Source organism: Lampetra planeri, chromosome 59 (assembly GCF_965212315.1).
Source record: "Lampetra planeri chromosome 59, kcLamPlan1.2.h2, whole genome shotgun sequence".
Classification (NCBI taxonomy): Eukaryota; Metazoa; Chordata; class Hyperoartia; order Petromyzontiformes; family Petromyzontidae; genus Lampetra; species Lampetra planeri.
The window spans coordinates 5,141,913-5,166,404 of record NC_136165.1 but is presented as its reverse complement, the minus strand read 5'-3'; the positions used below and the strand labels follow the sequence as shown (position 1 = coordinate 5,166,404).

At 58.9% G+C, this 24,492-nt stretch overlaps 1 protein-coding gene across 1 annotated transcript in view; it reads right to left on the bottom strand.

Moving 5' to 3' along the window:
* LOC144736241 (CUGBP Elav-like family member 3-A) overlaps positions 1–24,492 on the bottom strand; it is a 38,654-nt gene that overhangs the window by 6,204 nt on the left and 7,958 nt on the right. The window contains exons 4-9 of the mRNA XM_078618865.1: positions 24,392–24,492; positions 21,063–21,142; positions 7,660–7,884; positions 6,347–6,485; positions 5,199–5,333; positions 3,698–3,760 (exon numbers count right to left, since the gene is read on the bottom strand). The exon at positions 24,392–24,492 is cut by the window's right edge and continues 25 nt beyond it. Of these exons, the coding sequence (XP_078474991.1) occupies positions 3,698–3,760; positions 5,199–5,333; positions 6,347–6,485; positions 7,660–7,884; positions 21,063–21,142; positions 24,392–24,492 (743 nt within the window). The remainder of the gene's footprint in view (positions 1–3,697; positions 3,761–5,198; positions 5,334–6,346; positions 6,486–7,659; positions 7,885–21,062; positions 21,143–24,391) is intronic.

Here is a 24,492-nt window from a genome sequence, read left to right as displayed (position 1 = left end):
GCATCAATCAGCCTCCCATTATATCTGTGCCAGATGGAGCTTCCTCCAATACAGCCATCGAAGGCTTCACAAACTACGTGGTCAAAATAGATGTTAAATAATGTGGGAGCCAGAGGACATCCCTGTCGCACCTCAAGGTGAACAGGGAATGGCTCCGACTCCTGGCCACCATCATGAAGGTCCTCAATGATTGTGAGCAGAGAGTCAGGGACTCCGAAAACACAAAGAAGAAACCATAGCCCAGGCCTACTGATGGTATCATAGGCCTTGACGAAATCAATCAATCATATATGTAGTTATTGTTCGAATGAGCGAAGGCTGCGGTAAGCCTCCTCATTTTCTGACGTGGGATGCTGTCAACGATGAGAGTGGGCCTGTCCCTTTTTCTCAACCAGCCTGAACACCTCCTCTGTTAGCCAGGGTCTCTGGCGAGGTCTGGACCATGTAACCCATGCAGCCATTGCAGGTGCATGAGCCACAGTCCTAAACCTCGCCTATTTCCCCTCGATATCAGGAGGAGACGATGCTAACCCCAGCTGCAAGCGATGATGAAATTCTCGCTTGAAACTTTTATCAGCTAGCTGAGACCAGGCCACTATAGGTTTGAATGGGGTCCTGGGTGTACACCCACCACTGGAGTGGAAGAATGACAGGCACATCTTACAGATGACAAGTCGATGGTCAGTGGCCAGATCAGCTCCACGGTAGGTCCTGGTGTCAAGGACATGGGCCCGCATGCACTGTTGAGTTACTCTATAGACCAGCAGATGTTCTTGCTTGGACCATGATGTTGTGTGGATGTACCAATGCCGGAACAGCATGTTGGTAATTCCAAGCCCATGGGCTGCACAAAAGTCTAGCAGCCACCTACCATTGTTATTGAGCTGATCTGTCCCATGCCTTCCAATCACTCTAAACCAGGTGCCAGCATCATGACCAACTCGGACATTAAAGTCACCCAACAGGATGACTCTATCCCGAGGGGGCACTTTTGCTAGCACCTGTGACAGAAGGTCATAGAAGGCATCTGACTTACCGACCTTGCCTGCATCCCTCCACTGATGTTCCTCTTCGGTGGGGCATAAGAAACCACGACCACTACTCCTCGCCTCTGGTTGCTGGGAAGGCGAGTCCAAAGTAGCCTGGGGTTTACAGCTTCCCACACCTCACCGCCATGCTCCCACACCACCTTCATTCTTTTGTTCAGAAGAAGAGCCACTCCCTGTTGTTTGGCAGTCTCCTGCCCCGAGTAAAAGACTGTCCACCCCTCATGGTGGCAGGAGCAGGAGCCGGTCCACCGTATCTCCTGAATACCACAGAAATTCATGCGGTACCGGTCCAGCTCCGACAGACAAGTGGCAGCCTCTTTTGTCCGCAGGCAGCGATGGGACATTCCACGTGGCCACCCGCAGTGGCTTTTTGCTGTTTCTGGAGGAACCCCGAGGGTAAGGATTCAATCTCCTGGTTCTGCCAAATGGGGTTTGGCTAGGAAACGTCATAGATGCCTGTTAACCCCAGGGCCTTCGGCACAAGCTTAGTGGGATAGTTTTTCCATGGTTTAGTGGTAATTCATTGAAGCCGGAGGGGTTATCAGCCCCTTGCACCCGTCCAAAGCCCCCTTTGGCCCTTGTTGTTGCTACAAACCCCATGAACGGCATGGATACATCGAAATTGCCCCCCCCACCCCCCATGGCACTGCTCACCACAGCGTTACCATCCGGCACAAACGAGGAGGTAAGGGGTTGTCTTGCCGCACGCATCATCACCACCACCACACTCATCACCACAACCACCACCATTATCACCACCACACTCATCATCACAACCACCACCACAATCATCATCACAACCACTACTACCGCACTCATCACCACCACCACCACCACACTCATCATCACCACCACCACACTCATCATCACCACTACACTCATCACCACAACCACCACCATTATCACCACCACACTCATCATCACAACCACCACCACAATCATCATCACAACCACTACTACCACACTCATCACCACCACCACCACAATCACCACCACACTCATCATCACAACCACCACCACAATCATCATCACAACCACTACTACCACACTCATCACCACCACCACCACACTCATCACCACAACCACCACCATTATCACCACCACACTCATCATCACAACCACCACCACAATCATCATCACAACCACTACTACCACACTCATCACCACCACCACCACACTCATCACCACAACCACCACCATTATCACCACCACACTCATCATCACAACCACCACCACAATCATCATCACAACCACTACTACCACACTCATCACCACCACCCCCACACTCATCACCACAACCCCCACCATTATCATCACCACACTCATCATCACAACCACCACCACAATCATCATCACAACCACTACTACCACACTCATCACCACCACCACCACACTCATTACCACCACACTCATCATCACCACCACCACACTCATCATCACAACCACCACCACAATCATCATCACAACCACTACTACCACACTCATCACCACCACCACCACACTCATCATCACCACCACCACACTCATCATCACCACTACACTCATCACCACAACCACCACCATTATCACCACCACACTCATCATCACCACCACCACCACAATCATCATCACAACCACTACTACCACACTCATCACCACCACCACACTCATCATCACAACCACCACCACAATCATCATCACAACCACTACCACCACACTCATCACCACCACCACCAACCATCACCACGACCACAATCATCACGTGGTCACTCACTCTGCATCATAGCGCCGCCTATCGTCAGGCGGCAGCGTGACACTACCGTGTGTGTGTCACGCTGTAGTGTGACAGTGATGAGTGGCGAGTGAGTGGGCGTTGCGAGTAGTAAATGGTGAGTAGTGAGTGGTGAGTAGTAAATGGTGAGTAGTGAGTGGTGAGTAGTGAGTGGTGAGTGGTGAGTGAGTGGTGAGTAGTGAGTGGTGGGTAGTGAGTGGTGAGTGAGTGGTGAGTAGTGAATGGTGAGTAGTGAGTGGTGGGTTGTGAGTAGTGAGTGATGAGTAGTGAGTGATGAGTAGTAAGTGGTGAGTGAGTGGTGAGTAGTGAGTGGTGAGTAGTGAGTAGTAAATGGTGAGTGAGTGGTGAGTGAGTGGTGAGTGAGTGGTGGCGAGTGGTGAGTAGTGAGTGGTGAGTAGTGAGTGGTGGGTAGTGAGTAGTGAGTGGTGAGTAGTGAGTGGTGGGTAGTGAGTAGTGAAAGGTGAGTGGTGAGTAGGAAGTAGTGAGTAGTAAATGGTGAGTGAGTAGTAAATGGTGAGTGAGTAGTGAGTGGTGAGTAGTGAGTGGTGGGTAGTGAGTGGTGGGCAGTGAGTGGTGAGTAGTAAATGGTGAGTGAGTGGTGAGAGTGGTGAGTAGTAAATGGTGAGTGAGTGGTGAGAGTGGTGAGTAGTAAATGGTGAGTGAGTAGTAAATGGTGAGTGAGTAGTGAGTGGTGAGTGGTGAGTAGTGAGTGGTGAGAGTGGTGAGTAGTGAGTGGTGAGTGGTGAATAGTGAGTGGTGAATAGTGAGTGGTGAGTAGTGAGTGGTGAGTGAGTGGTGTGAGTGGTGAGTGAGTGGTGAGTGAGTGGTGAGTGGTGAATAGTGAGTAGTGAGTGGTGAGTAGTGAGTGGTGAGTTACCGGTGTAGTGTTGCACCCCGCTGTAGGCCTGCTGGAGAGAGTCTGAGACCATGGGGCTCACAGCTGCAGAGAGAGGGCACAGAGAGTCACCACCACCCGTGTCTCTCTCCCGCCCCGTGTCTCTCTCCCGCCCCGTGTCTCTCTCCCGCCCCGTGTCTCTCTCCCGCCCCGTGTCTCTCTCCCGCCCCGTGTCTCTCTCCCGCCCCGTGTCTCTCTCCCGCCCCGTGTCTCTCTCCCGCCCCGTGTCTCTCTCCCGCCCCGTGTCTCTCTCCCGCCCCGTGTCTCTCTCCCGCCCCGTGTCTCTCTCCCGCCCCGTGTCTCTCTCCCGCCCCGTGTCTCTCTCCCGCCCCGTGTCTCTCTCCCGCCCCGTGTCTCTCTCCCGCCCCGTGTCTCTCTCCCGCCCCGTGTCTCTCTCCCGCCCCGTGTCTCTCTCTCGCCCCGTGTCTCTCTCCCACACCGTGTCTCTCTCCCGCCCCGTGTCTCTCTCCCGACCCGTGTCTCTCTCCCGCCCCGTGTCTCTCTCCCGCCCCGTGTCTCTCTCCCGCCCCGTGTCTCTCTCCCGCCCCGTGTCTCTCTCCCGCCCCGTGTCTCCGTCTGCCCGAGTCTCTCTCCCGCCCCGTGTCTCCGTCTGCCCGTGTCTCTCCACCACCCGTGTCTCTCTCCCGCCCCGTGTCTCTCTCCCGCCCCGTGTCTCTCTCCCGCCCCCTGTCTCTCTCCCACCCCGTGTCTCCGTCTGCCCGTGTCTCTCTCCCGCCCCGTGTCTCTCTCCCGCTCCGTGTCTCTCTCCCACCCCGTGTCTCTCTCCCACCCTGTGTCTCCGTCTGCCCATGTCTCTCCACCACCCGTGTCTCTCTCCCGCCCCGTGTCTCTCTCCCACCCCGTGTCTCCGTCTGCCCGTGTCTCTCCACCACCCGTGTCTCTCTCCCGCCCCGTGTCTCTCTCCCGCCCCGTGTCTCTCTCCCGCCCCGTGTCTCCCCCATGTCTCCCCGTGTCTCCGCCCCCTCCCCGTGTCTCCCCCATGTATCCCCGTGTCTCCCCCACGTCTCCCCGTGTCTCCCCCATGTCTCCCCGTGTCTCCCCCATGTGTCCCCGTGTCTCCCGCATGTCTCCCCGTGTCTCCCCCATGTATCCCCGTGTCTCCCCCATGTCTCCCCGTGTCTCCCCATGTGTCCCCGTGTCTCCCCCATGTCTCCCCGTGTCTCCCCCATGTCTCCCCGTGTCTCCCCATGTATCCCCGTGTCTCCCCCATGTCTCCCCGTGTCTCCCCCATGTCTCCCCGTGTCTCCCCCATGTGTCCCCGTGTCTCCCCCATGTCTCCCCGTGTCTCCCCCATGTCTCCCCGTGTCTCCCCCATGTGTCCCCGTGTCTCCCGCATGTCTCCCCGTGTCTCCCCCATGTCTCCCCGTGTCTCCCCCATGTCTCCCCGTGTCTCCCCATGTCTCCCCGTGTCTCCCCCATGTCTCCCCGTGTCTCCCCCATGTGTCCCCGTGTCTCTCAGCACCTGCTGTGTAGGCGAAGCTGCTGAAGTCTCCGGGAGGGTGCGGGACGAGGGGCGGGGCCAGCCCAAACCCCCCCACGGCGAGTGGCAGGGCCCCGGGGGGGGACACCCGACCCAGGGGACAGGGGCAGAGGATGGCTGTGGAGACACGGGGTGGGGGGTCAAGGGGACACAGGGGGGGGAGTCAAGGGGACACAGGGGGGGGGGGGGAGTCAAGGTGACGCATGGACAGGCAAGGTCATCACCACCATCACCTACACTCCTACAGCATCAGTTTGCTAACCGCTACGCGACCTACCGCTCCAGCGTCACCACCACAATCATCACCACCAGTATCACCGCCACTACCATCAGCCAGAGGTGGGACAAAGTCATTGTTATGCAAGTCCAAGTCGAGTCGCAAGTCATCAAATTCATGACTCGAGTCTGACTCGAGTCCAAGTCACATGACTCGAGTCCACATCTCATAGGTGGGACAAAGTCATTGTTATGCAAGTCCAAGTCGAGTCGCAAGTCATCAAATTCATGACTCGAGTCTGACTCGAGTCCAAGTCACATGACTCGAGTCCACACCTCTGCCATCAGCATCACCACCACCACCACAATACTCACCAGACTTGACGATGCCTTGCAGCGATCGGTGTGTGTTGTTTGAACATCGTGAGAGCTGTTTATTATTACGGTAGAGGGACACAGCCGAGCGTCATGTGCACGAGGGAGCTGGGGTCGTGAGTCTGGTGCCGGTGGACGTGTGCGAAAATGAGCTTCATCGCCCACAGGATTACTCAGTACAAATATCCTGATAAAATTACACCTCCACACCTACCGCCAGGTGGCAGTGTGACGCTGTGGGATGGTGTGTGATGGTGTGTGATGGTGTGTGGTGGTGTGTGACATTGTGTGATGGTGTGTGTTGGTGTGTGGTGGTGTGTGATGGTGTGTAAGTGGTGTGTGCGTGTGCGTGGGGAGCGGTGGTGCAGCGGTTAGCACGCCGGGCTACAAACCCGGCAGAGACCCGAGTTCGATCCCCGCTCACGGCCACCAACACCGGCGACGATAATCCGAACCGGTCACGGGCCTCCCTTAGATCGACTCAGCCTTGTGGTGGCGGGAGGTAGGGTGGGGGTGGGTAGGGTGGGGGGGTGACTCACCAGAAGGGGGGCTCAGGGGGGGGGAGCCCATGAGGCCGTTGAACGTCGTGACCCCATGCAGGAACGCTGGGGGGCCGCCCCCCCCTCCTGCAGCAGCCACGGCCGTCATCAGCGCCACCTGCTGCTGCTGCTGAGCCAGCTGCTGTGGCCACCGCGGAGAGACAGACAGAGAGACAGAGATACAGGGAAAGACGGAAAGACAGGGAGACAGAGAGAGACAGAGAGCGACAGAGAGAGACAGAGAGAGACAGAGAGAGACAGAGAGAGACAGAGAGAGAGATAGAGAGAGACAGAGAGAGCGGCTGTAAACTCGTGGTGCACCTAGCCAGTTACAGGCGTCATCAGTGCTACCTGCTGCTACTACTGCTGCTACTGCTGCTACTGCTGCTGCTACTACTGCTGCTGCTGCTGTTACTGCTGCCACCGTGGAGAGACAGAGAGAGCGGCTGTTAACTCGCGGTGCACCTAGCCTGGCACAGGCGTCATCAGTGCTACCTGCTGCTACTACTGCTGCTACTGCTGCTGCTACTGCTGCTGCCACTGTGGAGAGACAGAGAGAGCGGCTGTTAACTCGCGGTGCACCTAGCCTGGCACAGGCGTCATCAGTGCTACCTGCTGCTACTACTGCTGCTACTGCTGCTGCTACTGCTGCTGCCACTGTGGAGAGACAGAGAGAGCGGCTGTTAACTCGCGGTGCACCTAGCCTGGCACAGGCGTCATCAGTGCTACCTGCTGCTACTACTGCTGCTACTGCTGCTGCTACTGCTGCTGCCACTGTGGAGAGACAGAGAGAGCGGCTGTTAACTCGCGGTGCACCTAGCCTGGCATGGGCATCACGCGGCCGACGTTACTACTCGCCGGTGGCTATACTGCTGCGTAACCAACAGCGGTGCACCTAGCCTGGCACGGGCGTCATCACCGCCACCTGCTGCTGCTGCTGCACCAGCTGCGGCCACCGTGGGGAGACGGAGAAGGCGAGCGAGCGCTTGTGCACAAACAGCTGGAAGACTCCGGCGATGCCAGCGGCTTCTTCAACACCGCCACCAAGGCAGTGTGCGGGCCCAGTTGCCGTGGCCTAAACCCCCTTCGCTCAAATGTTACACAAAAGCTGCTGAAGGATGATGAATCAATAAAATCCCGTTGGAAAGAACACTGCAAAGAACTCACCCAACCGAAGTACAACCGTTGAGATGGAGGTCATCGACCACAAATCCCTCGGTGACACAGGAGTTACAAGATGCCATCAGGAAGAAGAGAAACAACAGGGCCGCCGGTCCCAATGGGATTCCAGCACCGACGCCCGCTGGACTCACGGCGGCCGCGTGGTGCGCGAACGCCGCCCCGTAGGCCTCCGCCGTCCCGTAGGCCGCCAAGACGGCCGCGGCAGCGACGGCCCCCGGCGGCGGCGGTGGCGGCGCCGTGGCGGCGGCGAGCTGCAGGGCCACCGTGCCGGCGGCCCCCAGCTGCTGGTGCAGGCGCCGGGCGCTGCGCTCACGGTCGCTGTCGGCGAACTTCACCACGAGGCTCGAGGAGGCGCCCTGCGGCACCGCGACACCACGACACCACGACACCGTGACACCACCACACCGCGACACCACCACACCGTGACACCACGACACCGTGTCACTGTGTCACCACGACACCGTAACACCACCACACTGTGACACCACGACACCATGTCACCACGACACCGTGACACCGTGTCACCACAATACCGTGACACCACCACACCGTGACACCACGACACCGTGTCACCACGACACCGTGTCACCACGACACCGTGACACCACGACACCGTGTCACCACGACACCGTGACACCACGACACCGTGACACCACGACACCGTGTCACCACGACACCGTGTCACCACGACACCGTGACACCACGACACCGTGACGCCACCACACCGCGACACCACCACACCGTGACACCACGACACCGTGTCACTGTGTCACCACGACACCGTAACACCACCACACTGTGACACCACGACACCGTGTCACCACGACACCGTGACACCGTGTCACCACAATACCGTGACACCACCACACCGTGACACCATGAAACCGTGTCACCACGACACTGTGTCACCACGACACTGTGTCACCACGACACCGTGACACCACGACACCGTGACACCACGACACCGTGTCACCACGACACCGTGACACCACGACACCGTGACACCACGACACCGTGACACCACGACACCGTGTCACCACGACACCGTGTCACCACGACACCATGACACCGTGTCACTGTGTCACCACGACACCGTGACACCACGACACCGTGACACCACGACACCGTGACTCCACCACACCGTGTCACCACGACACCGTGTCACCACGACACCGTGACACCTCGACACCGTGACACCACGACACCGTGTCACCATGACACCGTGTCACCACGACACCGTGTCACCACGACACCATGACACCGTGTCACTGTGTCACAACGACACCGTGTCACCACAACACAATGCCACCACGACACCGTGTCACTGTGTCACCACGACACCGTGTCACCGTGTCACCACGACACCGTGTCAGCACGACACCGTGACACCACGACACCGTGACACCACGACACCGTGTCACTGTGTCACCACGACACCGTGTCACCACGACACCGTGTCACCACGACACCGTGACACCACGACACCGTGTCACCACGACACCGTGACACCACGACAACGTGACACCACGACACCGTGTCACCACGACACCGTGACACCCCGACACCGTGTCACCACGACACCGTGACACCATGACACCGTGTCACCACGACACCGTGACACCATGACACCGTGACACCACCACACCGTGTCACCACGACACCGTGACACCACGACACCGTGTCACCACTACACCGTGTCACCACGACACCGTGACACCATGACACCGTGTCACCACGACACCGTGTCACCACGACACCGTGACACCGTGTCACTGTGTCACCACGACACCGTATCACCACGACACCGTGACACCACCACACCGTGTCACCACGACACCGTGACACCACGAAACCGTGACACCACGACACCGTGTCACCACGACACCGTGTCACCACGACACCGTGTCACCACGACACCGTGTCACCACGACACCGTGACACCACGACACCGTGTCACCACGACACCGTGTCACCACGACACCGTGACACCACGACACCGTGACACCACGACACCGTGACTCCACCACACGGTGTCACCACGACACCGTGACACCACGACACCGTGTCACTGTGTCACCACGACACCGTGTCACCTTGTCACCACGACACCGTGTCACCACGACACCGTGAAACCACGACACCGTGAAACCACGACACCGTGACACCACGACACCGTGTCACCACCACACCGTGTCACCACGACACCGTGACACCACGACACCATGTCACCACGACACCGTGACACCACGACACCGTGACACCACGACACCGTGACACCACGACACCATGTCACCACCACACCGTGACACCACGACACCGTGACACCACGACACCGTGACACCACGACACCGTGTCACCACGACACCATGACACCACCACACCGTGTCACCACGACACCATAAGACCACGACACCATGACACCACGATACCGTGTCACCACCACACCATGACACCACCACACCGTGTCACCACGACACCGTGACACCACGACACCGTGTCACCACGACACCGTGTCACCACGACACCGTGACACCACGACACCGTGTCACCACCACACCGTGTCACCACGACACCGCGACACCACGACACCGCGTCACCACGACACGGCGTCACCACGACACCGTGACACCACGACACCGTGACACCACGAAACCGTGTCAACATGACACCATGACACCACCACACCGTGTCACCACGACACCATGTCACCACGACACCGTGTCACCACGACACCGTGTCACCACGACACCGTGACACCACCACATCGTGTCACCACCACATCGTGTCACCACGACACCGTGACACCACGACACCGTGACACCACGACACCGTGTCACCACGACACCATGACACCACCACACCATGTCACCACGACACCGTGTCACCACGACACCGTGACACCACGGCACCTTGTCACCACGACACCATGACACACCACACCGTGTCACCACGACACCGTGACACCACCACACCGTGTCACCACGACACCGTGACACCACGACACCGTGTCACCACGACACCGTGACACTACGACACCGTGACACCACGACACCGTGACACCACCACAAAGTATCACCACGACACCATGACACACCACACTGTGTCACCATGACACCGTGACACCACCACACCATGTCACCACGACACCGTGACACCACGACACCGTGTCACCACGACACCATGACACCACGACACCGTGACACCACCACACCGTATCACCACGACACCGTGACACCACGACACCGTGACACCACGACACCGTGACACCACGACACCGTGTCACCACGACACCGTGTCACCACGACACCGTGACACCACGACACCGTGACACCACGACACCGTGACACCACGACACTGTGACACCACCACACCGTGACACCACGACACCGTGACACCACGACACCGTGTCACCACGACACCGTGTCACCACGACACCATGACACCACCACACCGTGTCACCACGACACCGTGACACCACGGCACCTTGTCACCACGACACCATGACACACCACACCGTGTCACCACGACACCGTGACACCACCACACCGTGTCACCACGACACCGTGACACCACGACACCGTGTCACCACGACACCGTGACACTACGACACCGTGACACCACGACACCGTGACACCACCACAAAGTATCACCACGACACCATGACACACCACACTGTGTCACCATGACACCGTGACACCACCACACCATGTCACCACGACACCGTGACACCACGACACCGTGTCACCACGACACCATGACACCACGACACCGTGACACCACCACACCGTATCACCACGACACCGTGACACCACGACACCGTGACACCACGACACCGTGACACCACGACACCGTGTCACCACGACACCGTGTCACCACCACACCGTGACACCACGACACCGTGACACCACGACACCGTGACACCACGACACCGTGTCACCACGACACCATGACACCACCACACCGTGTCACCACGACACCATAACACCACGACACCATGACACCACGACACCGTGTCACCACCACACCATGACACCACCACACCGTGTCACCACGACACCGTGACACCACGACACCGTGTCACCACGACACCGTGTCACCAAGACACCGTGACACCACGACACCGTGTCACCACCACACCGTGTCACCACGACACCGCGACACCACGACACCGCGTCACCACGACACCGCGTTACCACGACACCGTGACACCACGACACCGTGACACCACAAAACCGTGTCAACATGACACCATGACACCACCACACCGTGTCACCACGACACCGTGTCACCACGACACCGTGTCACCACGACACCATGACACCACCACATCGTGTCACCACGACACCGTGACACCACGACACCGTGACACCACGACACCGTGTCACCACGACACCATGACACCGTGTCACCACGACACCGTGACACCACGGCACCTTGTCACCACGACACCATGACACACCACACCGTGTCACCACGACACCGTGACACCACCACACCGTGTCACCACGACACCGTGACACCACGACACCGTGACACCACGACACCGTGACACCACCACAAAGTATCACCACGACACCATGACACACCACACTGTGTCACCATGACACCGTGACACCACCACACCGTGTCACCACGACACCGTGACACCACAACACCGTGTCACCACGACACCGTGACACCACCACACCGTATCACCACGAGACCGTGACACCACGACACTGTGACACCACGACACCGTGACACCACGACACCGTGTCACCACGACACCGTGACACCACCACACCGTGACACCACGACACCGTGACACCACGACACCGTGTCACCATGACACCGTGACACCACGACACCGTGACACCACGACACCGTGACACCACGACACCGTGACACCACCACACCATGACACCACGACACCGTGACACCACGACACCGTGACACCACCACACCGTGACACCACGACACCTTGACACCACGACACCGTGACACCACGACACCATGTCACCACGACACCGTGTCACCACGACACCGTGTCACCACGACACCGTGACACCACCACACCGTGACACCACGACACCGTGACACCACGACACCGTGTCACCGTGACACCACGACACCGTGACACCACGACACCATGACACCACGACACCGTGAGACCACGACACCGTGACACCACCACACCGTGACACCACGACACTGTAACACCACGACACCGTGACACCACGCCACCGTGACACCACGACACCGTGTCACCACGACAGCGTGACACCGTGTCACTGTGTCACCATGACACCGTGCCACCACGACACCGTGACACCACGACACCGTGTCACTGTGTCACCACGACACCATGTCACCGTGTCACCACGACACCGTGTCACCACGACACCGTGATACCACGACACCGTGACACCACGACACCGTGACACCACGACACCGTGTCACTGTGTCACCACGACACCGTGTCACCGTGTCACCACGACACTGTGTCACCACGACACCGTGAAACCACGACACCGTGACACCACGACACCGTGTCACCACGACACCGTGACACCACGACACCGTGACACCACGACACCGTGTCACCACGACACCATGACACCACCACACCGTGTCACCACGACACCGTAACACCACGACACCATGACACCATGACACCATGACACCGTGTCACCACCACACCATGACACCACCACACCGTGTCACCACGACACTGTGACACCACGACACCGTGTCACCACGACACCGTGTCACCACGACACCGTGACACCACGACACCGTGTCACCACCACACCGTGTCACCACGACACCGCGACACCGTGTCACCACGACACCGTGTCACCACAACACCGTGACACCACGACACCGTGACACCACGAAACCGTGTCAACATGACACCATGACACCACCACACCGTGTCACCACGACACCGTGTCACCACGACACCGTGTCACCACGACACCGTGTCACCACGACACCGTGACACCACCACACCGTGTCACCACGACACCGTGACACCTCGACACCATGTCACCACGACACCGTGACACCACGACACCGTGACACCACGACACCGTGACACCACCACACCGTATCACCACGACACCGTGACACCACGACACCGTGACACCACGACACCGTGACACCACGACACCGTGTCACCACGACACCATGACACACCACACCGTGTCACCACGACACCGTGACACCACCACACCGTGTCACCACGACACCGTGACACCACGACACCGTGTCACCACGACACCGTGACACCACGACACCTTGACACCACGACACCGTATCACCACGACACCGTGACACCACGACACCGTGACATCATGACACCGTGACACCACGACACCGTGTCACCACGACACCGTGACACCACGACACCGTGTCACCACCACACCGTGACACCACGACACCGTGACACCACGACACCGTGACACCACGACACCGTGTCACCACGACACCGTGACACCACGACACCGTGACACCACCACAAAGTATCACCACGACACCATGACACACCACACTGTGTCACCATGACACCGTGACACCACCACACCGTGTCACCACGACACCGTGACACCACGACACCGTGACACCACCACACCGTATCACCACGAGACCGTGACACCACGACACTGTGACACCACGACACCGTGACACCACGACACCGTGTCACCATGACACCGTGACACCACGACACCGTGACACCACCACACCGTGACACCACGACACCGTGACACCACGACACCGTGTCACCATGACACCGTGACACCACGACACCGTGACACCACGACACCGTGACACCACGACACCGTGACACCACCACACCGTGACACCACGACACCGTGACACCACGACACCGTGACACCACCACACCGTGACACCACGACACCTTGACACCACGACACCGTGACACCGCGACACCATGTCACCACGATACCGTGTCACCACGACACCGTGTCACCACGACACCGTAACACCACCACACCGTGACACCACGACACCGTGACACCACGACACCGTGTCACCATGACACCGTGACACCACGACACCGTGACACCACGACACCGTGACACCACGACACCGTGAGACCACGACACCGTGACACCACCACACCGTGACACCACGACACTGTAACACCACGACACCGTGACACCACGCCACCGTGACACCACGACACCGTGTCACCACGACAGCGTGACACCGTGTCACTGTGTCACCATGACACCGTGCCACCACGACACCGTGACACCACGACACCGTGTCACTGTGTCACCACGACACCGTGTCACCGTGTCACCACGACACCGTGTCACCACGACACCGTGATACCACGACACCGTGACACCACGACACCGTGACACCACGACACCGTGTCACTGTGTCACCACGACACCGTGTCACCGTGTCACCACGACACTGTGTCACCACGACACCGTGAAACCACGACACCGTGACACCACGACACCGTGTCACCACGACACCGTGACACCACGACACCGTGACACCACGACACCGTGTCACCACGACACCATGACACCACCACACCGTGTCACCACGACACCGTAACACCACGACACCATGACACAATGACACCATGACACCGTGTCACCACCACACCATGACACCACCACACCGTGTCACCACGACACTGTGACACCACGACACCGTGTCACCACGACACCGTGTCACCACGACACCGTGACACCACGACACCGTGTCACCACCACACCGTGTCACCACGACACCGCGACACCACGACACCATGTCACCACGACACCGTGTCACCACAACACCGTGACACCACGACACCGTGACACCACGAAACCGTGTCAACATGACACCATGACACCACCACACCGTGTCACCACGACACCGTGTCACCACGACACCGTGTCACCACGACACCGTGTCACCACGACACCGTGACACCACCACACCGTGTCACCACGACACCGTGACACCTCGACACCATGTCACCACGACACCGTGACACCACGACACCGTGACACCACGACACCGTGACACCACCACACCGTATCACCACGACACCGTGACACCACGACACCGTGACACCACGACACCGTGACACCACGACACCGTGTCACCACGACACCATGACACACCACACCGTGTCACCACGACACCGTGACACCACCACACCGTGTCACCACGACACCGTGACACCACGACACCGTGTCACCACGACACCGTGACACCACGACACCTTGACACCACGACACCGTATCACCACGACACCGTGACACCACGACACCGTGACATCATGACACCGTGACACCGCGACACCGTGTCACCACGACACCGTGACACCACGACACCGTGTCACCACCACACCGTGACACCACGACACCGTGACACCACGACACCGTGACACCACGACACCGTGTCACCACGACACCATGAAACCACCACACCGTGTCACCACGACACCGTAACACCACGACACCATGACACCACGACACCGTGTCACCACCACACCATGACACCACCACACCGTGTCACCACGACACCGTGACACCACGACACCGTGTCACCACGACACCGTGTCACCACGACACCGTGACACCACGACACCGTGTCACCACCACACCGTGTCACCACGACACCGGGACACCACGACGCCGCGTCACCACGACACCGTGACACCACGACACCATGACACCACGAAACCGTGTCAACATGACACCATGACACCACCACACCGTGTCACCACGACACCTTGTCACCACGACACCGTGTCACCACGACACCGTGTCACCACGACACCATGACACCACCACATCGTGTCACCACGACACCGTGTCACCACGACACCGTGACACCACGGCACCGTGTCACCACGACACCATGACACACCACACCGTGTCACCACGACACCGTGACAACACCACACCGTGTCACCACGACACCGTGACACCACGACACCGTGTCACCACGACACCGTGACACCACGACACCGTGTCACCACGACACCGTGACACCACGACACCGTGACACCACCACACCGTATCACCACGACACACCACACCGTGACACCACCACACCGTGTCACCACCACACCGTGTCACCACGACACCGTGACACCACGACACGTGTCACCACGACACCGTGACACCACGACACCGTGACACCACCACACCGTATCACCACGACACCGTGACACCACGACACCGTGACACCACGACACCGTGTCAGCACGACACCGTGTCACCACGACACCGTGACACCACAACACCGTGACACCACGACACCGTGACACCACCACACCGTGACACCACGACACCGTGACACCACGACACCGTGACACCACCACACCATGACACCACGACACCTTGAGACCACGACACCGTGACACCACGACACCGTGACACCACGACACCGTGTCACCACGACACAGTGTCACCACGGCACCGTGTCACCACGACACCGTGACACCACGAAACGTGACACCACGACACCGTGACACCACCACACCGTGACACCACGACACCGTGACACCACGACACCGTGTCACCACGACACCGTGTCACCACGACACCGTGACACCACGACACCGTGACACCACGACACCGTGACACCACGACACCGTGACACCACCACACCGTGACACCACGACACCATGACACCACGACACCGTGACACCACGACACCGTGACACCACGCCACCGTGACACCACGACACCGTGTCACCACGACAGCGTGACACCACCACACCATGACACCACGACACCTTGACACCACGACACCGTGACACCACGACACCGTGTTACCACGACACCGTGTCACCACGACACCGTGTCACCACGACACCGTGACACCACGACACCGTGACACTACGGCACCGTGTCACCACGACACCATGACACACCACACCGTGTCACCACGACACCGTGACACCACCACACCGTGTCACCACGACACCGTGACACCACGACACCGTGTCACCACGACAACGTGACACCACCACACCGTGTCACCACGACACCGTGACACCACGACACCGTGTCACCACGACACCGTGACACCACGACACCGTGACACCACCACACCGTATCACCACAACACCGTGACACCACGACACCGTGACACCACGACACCGTGACACCACGACACCGTGTCACCACGACACCGTGTCACCACGACACCGTGACACCATGACACCGTGACACCACGACACTGTGACACCACCACACCGTGACACCACGACACCGTGACACCACGACACCGTGACACCACCACACCATGACACCACGACACCTTGACACCACGACACCGTGACACCACGACACCGTGTCACCACGACACCGTGTCACCACGACACCGTGTCACCACGACACCGTGACACCACGACACCGTGACACCACCACACCGTGACACCACGACACCGTGACACCACGACACCGTGACACCACGACACCGTGACACCACGACACCGTGACACCGTGACACCACCACACCGTGACACCACGACACCGTGACACCACGACACCGTGACACCACGACACCATGACACCACGCCACCGTGACACCACGACACCGTGTCACCACGACAGCGTGACACCGTGTCACTGTGTCACCACGACACCGTGCAACCACGACACCGTGACACCACGACACCGTGTCACTGTGTCACCACGACACCGTGTCACCGTGTCACCACGACACCGTGTCACCACGACACCACGACACCGTGTCACCACGACACCGTGATACCACGACACCGTGACACCACGACACCGTGTCACCACGACACCGTGACACCATGACACCGTGACACCACGACACCGTGTCACTGTGTCACCACGACACCGTGTCACCGTGTCACCACGACACCGTGTCACCACGACACCGTGTCACCACGACACCGTGAAACCACGACACCGTGACACCACGACACCGTGACACCACGACACCGTGTCACCACCACACCGTGTCACCACGACACCGTTACACCACGACACCATGTCACCACGACACCGTGACACCACGACACCGTGACACCACGACACCATGACACCACGACACCGTGTCACCACCACACCGTGACACCACGACACCGTGTCACCACCACACCGTGACACCACGACACCGTGACACCACGACACCGTGTCACCACGACACCATGACACCACCACACCGTGTCACCACGACACCGTAACACCACGACACCATGACACCATGACACCGTGTCACCACCACACCATGACACCACCACACCGTGTCACCACGACACTGTGACACCACGACACCGTGTCACCACGACACCGTGTCACCACGACACCGTGACACCACGACACCGTGTCACCACCACACCGTGTCACCACGACACCGCGACACCACGACACCGCGACACCACGACACCGTGTCACCACGACACCGTGACACCACGACACCGTGACACCACGAAACCGTGTCAACATGACACCATGACACCACCACACCGTGTCACCACGACACCGTGTCACCACGACACCGTGTCACCACGACACCGTGTCACCACGACACCATGACACCACCACACCGTGTCACCACGACACCGTGACACCACGACACCGTGTCACCACGACACCGTGTCACCACGACACCATGACACCACCACACCATGTCACCACGACACCGTGTCACCACGACACCGTGACACCACGGCACCGTGTCACCACGACACCATGACACACCACACCGTGTCACCACGACACCGTGACACCACCACACCGTGTCACCACGACACCGTGACACCACGACACCGTGTCACCACGACACCACGACACCGTGACACCACGACACCGTGACACCACGACACCGTATCACCACGACACCGTGACACCATGACACCGTGACACCACGACACCGTGACACCACGACACCGTGTCACCACGACACCATGACACACCACACCGTGTCACCACGACACCGTGACACCACCACACCATGTCACCACGACACTGTGACACCACGACAACGTGTCACCACGACACCGTGACACCACGACACCGTGACACCACCACACCGTATCACCACGACACTGTGACACCACGACACCATGACACCACGACACCGTGACACCACGACACCGTGTCACCACGACACCGTGTCACCACGACACCGTGACACCACGACACGGTGACACCACGATACCGTGACACCACCACACCGTGACACCACGACACCGTGAAACCACCACACCGTGACACCACGACACCTTGACACCACGACACCGTGACACCACGACACCGTGTCACCACGACACCGTGTCACCACGACACCGTGACACCACGACACCGTGACACCACGACACCGTGACACCACCACACCGTGACACCACCACACCGTGACACCACGACACCGTGACACCACGACACCGTGACACCACGACACCGTGACACCACGACACCGTGACACCACCACACCGTGACACCACGACACCGTGACACCACGACACCGTGTCACCACGACACCGTGACACCACGACACCGTGACACCATGACACCGTGACACCACGACACCGTGACACCACGACACCGTGACACCACCACACCGTGACACCACGACACCGTGACACCACGACACCGTGACACCACGCCACCGTGTCACCACGACACCGTGACACCACGACACCGTGTCACTGTGTCACCACGACACCGTGTCACCGTGTCACCACGACACCGTGGCACCACCACACCGTGACACCACGACACCGTGTCACTGTGTCACCACGACACCGTGTCACCACGACACCTTGTCACTGTGTCACCACGACACCATGTCACTGTGTCACCACGACACCGTGTCACCACGACACCGTGTCACCACGACACCGTGTCACCACGACACTGTGTCACCATGACACTGTGTCACCACGACACCGTGACACCGCGACACCGTGCGACACCACGACACCGTGACACTGTGTCACCACGACACCGTGTCATCGTGTCACCACGACACCGTGACACCACGACACCACGACACCTTGTCACCGCGCGACACCACGACACCATGTCACCGCGACACCGTGCGACACCACCGTCGATGGCGTCATACTGTGTCATTGAGGGCGTCATGTCGCTGCCATCGTTGTCATGTGTGAGAGTGAGTGAATGTGAGAGTTAAAGCGTGAGTGAATGTGAGAGTGCGAGTGAAAGTGAGAGAGTGAATGTGAGAGTGAGTGTGTAAGTGAATGTTAGAGTGTGAGTGAGTGTGAACGAGGGTGAGTGAACATGAGTGAGAGTGAGTGAGTGTGAGAGTGTGAGTGAGTGTTAGTGAGTGAACATGAGTGAGTGTGAGAGTGTGAGTGAGTGTGAGTGAGTGTGAGTGAGTGTGAGTGAACATGAGTGAGTGTGAGTGAGTGAACATGAGTGTGAGTGAGTGTGAGTGAGTGAGTGTGAGTGAGTGAGCGTGAGTGAGTGTGAGTGTGAGTGAGTGAACATGAGTGAGCGAGTGTGAGTGAGCATGAGTGAGTGTGAGTGAGTGAACATGAGTGAGTGTGAGTGAGTGTGAGAGTCACCGGCATGGTCTGGCTCAGGTGCAGGGCTCCGATGGCTGCGTGCGCCTCGGCGTGAGAGGAGAACTTGACAAACGCGCAGCCTGCAGCAGCAGCAGCACGCGCAGTCGGAGAGTGAACGAGAATGATTGGGAATGAGTGAGGAGTGAGCGAGTGTGAGTGGGCGAGTCAATGGGTGGGTGAGTACGGGCGCGTATCGCTTCAGCGTTAAGTTGCTCGTTAAGCGACAACTCGTTAAACGAGCACTCCCATGTTCGATGCAGAGTTACGTCTCAGCCCCAAACATTTTCCACTGTTGAACAACTTTTTTTTACGTGAAAGATATTAAACTACAATTTTAAAATGTTGTAATAAAACATCAAATGTAACACTTGCCACACACTATCTAGCACGGTTGGCTACGTACGGTGCTAAATAAGTTGAACATACATACTCCACCATACACTACAAATGCACTACACCACTATACCACATTTAAACCAATTTTTTTGTGTTTAAGTTTGTTGTTCTTCCCCCCGCACCTCGGATTACAGCACAGTTGGTTAGAGACGGTGTAAATTAAGTGCAACGTTTATATACGTACAAGAACCACGGTCCTTGCAGGTGTCTGGCATTGGTGTTGTTTGAAGGGCAGATGGCGTTAGTGGGTGGAGGGATAAGCAGGGGCCGTGCAGGACCGCCGGTTCAAATATCACTCGCGACTGATATTAGCCGTGGCTGGAAATCGAACCGGGGTCCCAGGGGTTCATCGCCACGATGGCGGGGGGGGATACGAGATGGAGCGCGACTGACTTCCTGTTCTCATCATGAGCGTCTTTCGGTTAATGAACGGAGCCCCCACCCCTCCCACACCCACCCCACCCACCCCTCCCCCATCCACCCCTCCACCCCACCCACCCGTCCCCCCCTCCACTCCACCGACCCCTCCCCCCTCCACGCCACCGACCCCTCCCCCGCCCACCCCACCGACCCCTCCCCCATCCACCCCTCCCCCCATCCACCCCACCGACCCCTCCCCCATCCACCCCACCGACCCCTCCCCCACCCACCCCACCGACCCCTCCCCCACCCACCCCACCGACCCCTCCACCCCACCGACCCCTCCCCCACCCACCCCACCCACCCACCGCAGAGCCACCACGAGGCCCCTCCCCCACAAAGCGAGTGACGCGGGGCGCGCTGCTCAGCCAACAGCAGCGGGCCGCAGTGCGCCCCCTGCCGCCGCCTCTCGCTAAGCGAACATTTCGCTCATTTTGGGAACAACTTGGTCTGAATTCAACATTGCTCGTTAAACGAGACACGGTTGCACGAGCGTAAGCGAGCGAGCGAATGGATGAGTTCGCTTGCGAGTACGAGCGTGAGTGGTCGAGTGAGTACGAGCGTGAGAGAGTGAACGCGTGAGCTAGCGTGAGTATGGGTGAGCGAGTATGACTGTGAGTGAACGAGTGGGTGAGCGAGCATGACTGTGAGTGAACGCGTGGGTGAGTGAGCGAGCGAGTATGACTGTGAGTGAACGAGTGGGTGGGTGAGCGAGCGAGTATGATTGAGAGTGAACGAGTGGGTGGGTGAGCGAGCGAGTATGACTGTGAGTGAACGAGTGGGTGGGTGAGCGAGCGAGTATGACTGTGAGTGAACGAGTGGGTGAGCGAGCGAGTGAGCATGACTGTGAGTGAACGCGTGAGTGAGCGAGCATGACTGTGAGTGAACGAGTGGGTGAGCGAGCGAGCATGACTGTGAGTGAGCGAGCAAGTATGACTGTGAGTGAACGCGTGGGTGAGCGAGCGAGCGAGCGAGTATGACTGTGAGTGAACGAGTGGGTGAGCGAGCATGACTGTGAGTGAATGCGTGGGTGAGCGAGCGAGCGAGCATGACTGTGAGTGAACGAGTGGGTGAGTGAACGAGTGGGTGAGCGAGCGAGCGAGCATGACTGTGAGTGAACGCGTGAGCGAGCGAGCGAGCATGACTGTGAGTGAATGAGTGGGTGAGCGAGCGAGCATGACTGTGAGTGAGCGAGCGAGCATGACTGTGAGTGAACGAGTGGGTGAGTGAACGAGTGGGTGAGCGAGCGAGCGAGCATGACTGTGAGTGAACGCGTGAGTGAGTGAGCGAGCATGACTGTGAGTGAATGAGTGGGTGAGCGAGCGAGCATGACTGTGAGTGAGCGAGCGAGCGAGCATGACTGTGAGTGAACGAGTGGGTGAGCGAGCGAGCATGACTGTGAGTGAGCGAGCGAGTATGACTGTGAGTGAACGCGTGGGTGAGCGAGCGAGCGAGCATGACTGTGAGTGAGCAAGCGAGCATGACTGTGAGTGAGCGAGCGAGCAAGCATGACTGTGAGTGAACGAGTGGGTGAGCGAGCGAGCATGACTGTGAGTGAACGCGTGGGTGAGCGAGCGAGCATGACTGTGAGTGAACGAGTGGGTGAGCGAGCGAGCGAGCATGACTGTGAGTGAACGAGTGGGTGAGTGAGTATGACTGTGAGTGAACGAGTGAGTGAGTATGAATGTGAGTGAACAAGTGAGTGAGCGAGTGAGTATGACTGTGAGTGAACTAGTGAGTGAGCGAGCGAGCGAGCATGACTGTGAGTGAACGCGTGAGCGAGCGAGTATGACTGTGAGTGAACGCGTGGGTGGGTGAGTGAGCGAGCATGCCTGTGAGTGAACGAGTGGGTGAGCGAGTATGACTGTGAGTGAACGTGTGAGTGAGTGAGCGAGTGAGTATGACTGTGAGTGAACGCGTGAGCGGGCGAGCATGACTGTGACTAAACGAGTGAGCGAGCGAGCATGACTGTGAGTGAACGAGTGGGTGAGTGAGCATGACTGTGAGTGAACGAGTGAGCGAGTGAGTATGACTGTGAGTGAACGAGTGAGCGAGTGAGTATGACTGTGAGTGAACGCGTGAGCAAGCGAGCATGACTGTGAGTGAACGCGTGAGTGAGTGAGTATGACTGTGAGTGAACGCGTGAGTGAGCATGACTGTGAGTGAACGAGTGAGCGAGTGAGTATGACTGTGAGTGAACGAGTGAGCGAGTGAGTATGACTGTGAGTGAACGCGTGAGTGAGTGAGTATGACTGTGAGTGAACGAGTGGGTGGGTGAGCGTGACTGTGAGTGAACGCGTGAGTGAGTGAGCGAGCGAGTATGACTGTGTGAACGAGTGGGCGAGTGAGTATGACTGTGAGTGCACGCGTGAGTGAGTGAGTATGACTGTGAGTGAACGAGTGGGTGGGTGAGCGTGACTGTGAGTGAACGAGTGGGCGAGTGAGTATGACTGTGAGTGAACGCGTGAGTGAGCATGACTGTGAGTGAACGAGTGGGCGAGCGAGCGACTGACCCTTGCTGACCCCGTCAGGTGCCCTGAGCACGGTGCACTCCTCCAGCACCCCGAAGGGCTGGAAGAGGCGACGCACCTCCCCCTCGGCCTGCTGCTTACCC